This window comes from Gekko japonicus, unplaced genomic scaffold (genome assembly GCF_001447785.1).
Source record: "Gekko japonicus isolate JY-2015 unplaced genomic scaffold, Gekko_japonicus_V1.1 scaffold2, whole genome shotgun sequence".
Taxonomy (NCBI): Eukaryota; Metazoa; Chordata; class Lepidosauria; order Squamata; family Gekkonidae; genus Gekko; species Gekko japonicus.
The window spans coordinates 4282047-4290032 of record NW_015175358.1 but is presented as its reverse complement, the minus strand read 5'-3'; the positions used below and the strand labels follow the sequence as shown (position 1 = coordinate 4290032).

General features: G+C 45.4%; 1 protein-coding gene across 1 annotated transcript in view; it reads left to right on the top strand.

The window, feature by feature from the left end:
- Window positions 1-3209: 3209 nt before the first annotated feature.
- SOGA1 (suppressor of glucose, autophagy associated 1) overlaps window positions 3210-7986 on the top strand; it is a 65485-nt gene continuing 60708 nt past the window's right edge. Inside the window, exon 1 of the mRNA XM_015425240.1 lies at window positions 3210-3407. Coding sequence (XP_015280726.1) covers window positions 3210-3407 — 198 coding nt within the window. The remainder of the gene's footprint in view (window positions 3408-7986) is intronic.

Sequence of the window (7986 nt, the reverse complement as noted above, 5' to 3'; positions counted from 1 at the left end):
CAGCTGGAGAAAATATAAATGTGGAATTTGCTGCCAGAGTATACAGTGATGGTCACAGGCACAGACAGCTTTAAAAAGGGATCAGATTTTTGGAGAGAGAACCTCCATGTCCAGAGCTATCCAGCCTCTGAATCCCAGAGCCAGGAGGCAATGTCAGGGGAAGGCCTTGGCCTCTATGCCCTGTTGTTAGCCCTCCAGAGGAACTGGTTAGCCACTGTGTGAGACAGGATGCTGGACTCAATGGACTACTGATCTGATCCAGCAGGGCTCTTCTTATGTTTTAAAATTAATTTTCTCCAGCTCAAAGGGGTAATGGTGGGATGGTGTCAGAACCCACAGCCAACAACGAAGTACACACATTCAGGAACAGTTATACTTTTATTGCAGAGCTATAGATGCAGTAACATAGGCACTGTTAAGAATGGCGGCGGCCCCATGGGCATAATAGGATATAGGGTATTCATATGCACCCCCCCCCCACAGTACTGGCCAATTAGGCGGCCTCCCGTGCGCGGGCTAAGGCTTAGAGACTGTTAGGTAGCTGAAGCTGAGAACTAACACTCTCCCACGGCACCTAATGAAATCCCAGACACTACAACACCCTCCTGCACATCTGTATAGATAAGCGTTTTGGCGCACAGCAGAAAAAGCACAGAAAGGAATGCAATAGCAATTAACCTGAAAGGAAAACAATAGCAATTACCCAGACACAGACCGACCTCCCCAACTTTCATGGCAGCATAGCTGACAGATGGATGCTCCACCCATAGCCACAGGGATAGAGGGGGGTGGAAGTGAGTTTCATATCCCCCCCTTTCCTTTCTGTGCCAAGCTGCACTGTAGCATTATAGATAGCATGGCAAGAACCAGAGCAAGTGGCACTGCTTCTGCCCATTTTTGCCCCACTTACAGCAGCTGCTGTGGCGAGGTTGTTTTCATGCCTGTACAGAGAAATAGCCTATGCTAGGTTTCTTTGTTGGGCCTACCATCACGCTTGACCTATAAATGGAGGTGCATGCATTTCTCTTGATTGTACTCCAAGGATGGCCTTTGTAACTGGAACAACCTTGTGTTCTTCTAGGAAATGCTGCTGTCACTTCACAGCCTGCTAGTATTTCTATCCACCAGGGAAGTAGTTTTTTCCTTCAAGATGACCTACATTTTGGGGTTTAGTTGTTCCTCGTGTTTTAAGCTTCACGGTGAGGAGAATCCCTTCTTCACCCACGATTTCCTCTTTATTTCCCTGTAAAATATTTATAGCAACAAGCATCTCTCTCTTGAGCTGCCCTTGCTCCAGGCTCTGTGTTCAGTGAGTTCCCTTCTGATATTGGAGTTATTCTTCCAGACTGTCAGGCTTTTTAATGTTTCACATGGTTGGAACTGGTGGGGCAAAGTGATGCGAGTGTGGATGGGTAGCCCTGGGTGTCAGAATTCCACTAGAGCTAGCACCCCTTCCCAATACCAAGTTGCCTCGATGAGGTATTGCTTGTGGATTAGCTGTACAGCCTGTCTCTGAAGAGGCAGTATATAATTTTTCTAAATAAATAAAAGCTGTTCAAGTTGGGACAACCTAACAAAAATCATGCCCACGTTCCTCAGCTGCCAGACTGATTATCAGTCTGATAGCTAAACTGTTATCTTTATGCTATGGAGTTGAACAACTGACATAATCAATTAATTGCTGTTAAACATTTGACAAACCAAAACTGTAAATGAACCAGCCCCATACCATTTCTACTCTCATGGTAACAGGATCTGCTAGCTTCCGGATATTTCATCTAATTCAACCAGTGAAGGCACTTTTATTTCTGTTCATTTTCTGTGGAAAAGGACACAGTGATGATTTGCAAGTGACTGAAGGAGGTGGTGGTGAAATGCAGAACAGAACCAAGTAATTCAGCATGCTTTAATAAGCAGTAGGCAGTAGTTCATAGATGTGTCGATATGAACTAAGCCCTTGAAAACACAGTCAGAATTCCATCATGCCAATGGCAGGGTGCTTGTTTTAAAAACATGCAGATGATGCCTAGCTAGTGGCTGCTCTGGACTGGTAGTTAATGAAGATGTTTTAAAGTGTGTGCACACACGCACACTGCAAATAGACCTGAGTGAAAGGCATACATGGAAGCTTTGGGGAGGCAGCCCTGCTGCCCTTTTGGTATCAGGGATAAGGGCAACCTGGCAAACCAGGGCTCCGGATCCTATTACTACTCAGTGCATGCTCTCACACTAAATATAGAGTGGAGCCAGTCCATTGTGGGAAGAGTGTGTTCACAGCTAACCATACCAGAGACCATCAGTACAGGACGTGGCATTACTGAAGGCATATGGGAGGACCTTTCTAATTTCTTTGGGGCCCTGCTTTCTTTCCCTTCCTGAGTTCATATATATAATTCTTTGGGCTGCTTTTCCAGGATGAAGGAAATGCAACTTTGTGGCAGTTAGGTTGCCACTCTGGAAACATGTCTGCTGGAGAAAGCATGGTTACTATGCTCTCTGTATGCTACTGGTTCTTGGATATACTTTGGCTCGCTTTCGTGGTCTGGCTGTATTTGATCATTTAAGTTGCTGCCAGTGGCAGTTGGCGTCTCATTCCTTCTCTGTGTTCTACTTCTGCGGGTGTTCCTGGGCTCCATATTCTACCTGTATTTCTGATGATGCCCTGTTTTGAAAAACAGCCATTTGTGTATTTCTCCACCGCCAATAATAGGAGGCTGCATCCCCTGTTAACTGTCCCCCTTTCCCTGCTATAATTTCTTCTGATGTCTTTCACATGTATGGGGGGCAAAAGAGGAACAACCTCCTACCTGTAGGTGTGATAAGGAGTGTGTTTATATGCAAGTGTCTGAAGCATAAAGCGGCTCTCAACCCAGGTCTAGTATGCACCAAAATTACCAGTGTCTTTAATGCCTTCATAGAGTCTTACTGTTTTTCCTCCTGTTGGTACACCCTCCTTTATTGCTCTCCTTTGTGGCAGAAGAATTTGTGAAGGAAAAGGGGTGGGGGGTGAGAGATGGGGGCAAAGAATCTAAAAGTAATTACAAAGGACCCATTTTGATGAGGTTATCTCTTGAGACCTCATGCCTATGCAGGGTGTCCCCAATAAATACACTAGTTTAGAAGCTGTGGTTTTCTGTCATCTGCCCTATCCATTTTTTGACCATTGTGCCTGTTTGTTTCAGGATGAGATTGAGGAGCTACGTGCTGAAATGCTGGAGATGAGAGATGTCTACATGGAGGAGGATGTCTACCAGCTACAGGAGCTCCGGCAGCAGCTGGACCAAGCTAGTAAGACCTGCCGCATCTTGCAGTACCGCCTGCGTAAGGCAGAACGACGCAGTCTCCGTGTGGCACAGACTGGCCAAGTGGACGGAGAGCTCATCCACAGCCTTGAACAAGATGTCAAAGTAAGTTGTCAGTTGCAAATTGTCTTATTTTACAAGAGAGGAGTCACTTGAATGGGTTGAGTATTAGGAGCAGCTTTGTCCTGTACCGTTTCATTGGTCCATGCAGATCAGTAATGCTAACTGCATCTCTCTAAGCAGTGACCTTTCCCAATTCTGATAACCAGGGATTGGTCTTCAGATCTGCACATAAACCATGTGCTGTTACTGAGCTGTGGCTCCTGTATGTTTCACAATTCAGTTATCTCACCGCACAGTCGAAACATTTGGTATATGGTACAAAATTCAGCATCCTGAGATGTTCAGCACTTAAAACAATTCTAGCTCTTCAAGTCTGTGAAGTTTGTAGGAAAAGTGCTGTTTTGGCTTATGTTGTGTTTTATGTTTTTAATATTTTTAGTGTTTCTGTTGATTTTGTCTTAAGTCACTTTTGAGCAAAATGTATGGAAAAGCTACTAGCTGAGTGAAATCTCAGAAGAGTGGGTGGGCAGAGAGGAGCAGGACTTTAGGAGCCATATATCCTCATAACTAACACAAACAGAATAAAGCATGTCAGATGTATGCAGATGTGACTGATAATGCGTAGGAAGTCCAAGTTTGATCTTTTGTTGGTGCAGAGCTTGAGTTCCCGTATCCACAATTCACTAAAATCCAATAAAACTTCTTTCTGGTTCAAGCCTTTTCTGTGGTGAGGCAGCTAGAATTTAGCCTGCTTGAAATGCTGTTGGGAGTAGGCTTCCTTCAGCTCCTGATTCCTGGCAAGTTTATGGTATAATTTTGAGCTGGCCAATCCTGGGGTTTCTGGGGAGGGGCTGTGTGTAAATTGGTCTCACCCTCCAGGCTGCAGTCTCAAGTTGCAGATTCTTGGCCTCTCCCTTCACCTAGGAAAAGAGACTTGATTTTCTCTTCAGAACCTTGCATTTTTCTTTCTAATGAGCTTTAGAATGGTAGTTTACTCTCACAATGGCCTTGTGAGTTTTGGTTAGGCTGAGAATCACATCTAGTGTATGGAGGTTTCAGCCTGGGGCGTAACCTCTCTGATCACTGCATCACATTGGGATAGTTGAAGCTTGGATCACACCTCACAGCTATTATGTTGTCCTCTAAGCACTGAGTCTGTCCTTGTGTTCTTGCTCTGGTTAGACATGGCATCCCTTTCAGTTGCAGCTGGTCATCTCCTTCTCCCTACTCCAGTCTGTACTCTTTTCCCATTGCATGGCCTTTAGGCTTCACGGGGAAGGGCTGGTTATAAAGGATATGCTTTCTTGTCAGTTCATTTTACAGTCCTGGAGCTAAGCAGCTGACCAGAGAGAGTCTGATTCCCTCCCTTGAGCTGCCTGAGGGGCCTTCACATGTTGATTGTACAGGCCAGCTGGGTGGTGCATATGTTGCTCCAGCGTGGCACTTTCTTGGCATTACAAGGCAACACAGCCTGTTAGAGGAATGCCTCCTCTCTTGCTGCCTCCCAGGCCTGTAGCTTTGGTCTCTTGGCTGTAGCTTCTTTAGCTAATGGTTTAGGTATTCAACAGGGGACAGAAGTGCAAACAGCTGGGGTGGGAAAAAGGGCAGGAACAGTGTGTCAGAGAAATGACAAAAGCCTGCCTAGTGTGGCTGGGCACAAGGGGAAAAAATAAAGACAGATTAGGCTGCTTGATGAGGCAGGCTTAGGGGCTACACTGCATATGCATCACCAGGGAGTCCTTTTGACATGATTACAAATGTGGGAATATTTAGCTCCAGAGCTTTAGCCCTTTGAACTTTCCCTGACAGTGACTTGCATAAACATCCTGTACAAATAACATTGCCTAGTATAGGTGATTTCAAAACAGTTGATTTAGATTCTTCCAGATCCTTGTTCTCCACTTTCTGGGTAATTATGAATCTGCAAATTCATCAGAACTCTTGGTGATGCCATCGACCACTCGACAGGATCTTTGTGTGCGGACTGCATCTCCTTGAGAGCAGGTGTAATTCAGACTGAATTACATGCTGTGTTGGAGATCTGTGATTGAATCTGTGCAACGTGTAATTTAAACGGAAAGAGCAGCTGTGGGAGGTTCAACATGCATTTTTGTCAAACTTTTTATCGAAGCAACAATATACATCAATTTAATGCTCTGTAAGTACATACATACATCAAAGTGTAAAAGCCAACAAAAAAGAAATAAAATAAACTTTTATATTTTCTATCAAATGTCCATTTTTAATAATCTGATACCAAATTTCAGTATTTTTGTTCACAGATTTAATTTTTAAAGTTCCAACCAGCCTTATACAAAATAAGTCTTTTACGTTTAATCCATTCCCCTTTGTTTGGTGGGTTAGTTTTCTTCCAGTATTTTGCAAAGAGAATATGAGCAACCTTGATGGTATATAAAGTAGTATATGTGCACAACTGAGAGCCATATAACAACTGTGTAGTAACCTTGGCCACAAAGACACTCAAAGGTGAAGGAACATGTTGGCTACCTCTAGTGTAAATATTTTCCCCCCAGAGCAGAAATGCTTCTGTGGACATTCCTAACCACACTATTTGAGTGTGCCAAAACCCAGAAGAACGAAAAACCACACCTAAGAACTTAAAGCATGCCACCTGCTCAATAACATTCCCGTTAATTATCTATCTGTTCTTAGGCCTTCTTCTGGAGAACACTGCTGTTTAGGACTAACTGTAGTTAATAGTCAGAAGATGATTATCACAGAGAGCCAGTTTGGTGTAGTGGTTAAGTGTGCGGACTCTTAATCTGGGAGAACCGGGTTTGATGGTTCGCCCCCCAACGAGCCAGGCCTTCAGGGGAGCCCAGGGAGGGGCACGGCGGTGGCAACTAAGACGCTCCACGGCCGGCTTCCCCCCGCCCGCCTGCCCAGCGCACAGCCGGTGCCAGCGGCACACAAGCCACCTCCCGCCTTCGCCCCTCTCCCCTGCCTGCCCGCCCGCCCAGTACAAACCCAAGCCGGCACCGAGCCAGCTCCCCCCTTTTCTCTCTCCCCCCTCTAACTCTCTCTCTCTCTCTCTACCTCCTCTTCTCCATTCCTCCCTTCCACCCGCCCTTCCTTCCTATCAAGGGCTCATTGTCTACCGCCACAACGGGATTTGCTTACTAGTACTGGTATGAGACAGCAGGACTGCATTATCTGCGTAATGTAAAATTGAGAGTGGTCTAGAGGCCAATGTAGGAAGATGAAAGCTGGGGTCAGAAACTGTTAACCATTGAGTTCATATAGAAATTGAATAAAGTGGGTGCCAAAATACAGCTCTGTAACACCGTTATAAGTAGTAACAGAAACTGACAGATGCCCGGCACAGTCACAATTAACCGGAAGCCATGGGGTTTTGTATAGGTGATGGATAAGAAGCCATCTATCTATATTGGACTTCTCAAATTTACTCCACAGTCTAGATCAAATGCTGACTTAAAATCAATGAAATTTGCATAGAGTACTCTACCTACCAAGACCTTGATCTACTGTTGAACGGCCTGCTCTGAAACCAGCTTGTTCCTCCTTTAAAATATTTTCAAGATCTAGCCAGTCCAGTAACTTCCTCACATATAATTTAGTAAGGTACTCAATAAGCTGATTAGGCTTATTTTGACATATTATTGCTGTGTTTTCCAATGCATCCATTGGGAGGAGGGTGAAGAATCGATGCTCAATACTGCTATTTGCAGCCTTCCCCTGTAACTTTATGCACAGTAAGCCCCTCTGCTTGCATTTGTCTTACCTCACTAACAGTAAGCAGAAGCAGCCTCTCCACTTGCAGTGACCCGCCATTGTTTATGTTGCTGCAGAGTGCTTTTGCATTGTGGCAAATGGGAGCAAAGTCTGAGGCTGAGCCAAGCCGAGGCCTTACACAAAGGAGAGGGTCTGCTGCCAAGTGCCCCAGGCACCAGAATGTGGCTGATCCTGGAAACGAAGGCTGTCACAAGTGATTGATGGTCTCCGCCCTAGCATCCAACATTAACTGCTCTATAATTAACAGGATATGCTTGCATGGCTGCTTAAAAGCAGGGATAGCTGCCACCCCCCCCCCTTGAGGATTAAAAAAATGCATAGTGAGATGCACTGCAATGATGTCAGAACTCTTGATTGGCATCCTCTGCTGCCTCTTCCACAGGCACAATTCTGCCCTTTTTGGTGTTGTAGTTCAGAGCTGTTGATACGTGAGAATTCTGGATCTAGCCACCTTAGGGGGTGGGGTGTCACAATCATAGGCCTATAATAGTGTGGCCTACAGGCTCTAGGGAGGCCTAGTGGCTCCAGGAAAGCCAGGAAAGTACTAGAGCAGCTATCAGGGCCTACATTTCCCAGGTCTCCTTTGGACCCTGTGATTGGTTAACAGGGGATTTGGAGGGAAAGCTTACCCCAGTAGAGGAGTAGAGGGTGATGCGTGGGAAGAAGAAATCAAAGGCCTTGCCCAAAGTCAAAGGGTGTTCCCTCCTAGGAAGCAGAGTTGGTCTGAGGGATCCCTCATCCAAAGGGGGCGAGTCACCTTGAGGCCAAATACCTAGAGAAGGCTAGGTCAAGTATAATCAGATGCGTTAGGGTTCCTTATTTTGCTGGTTTTACCTACCTTTACTGT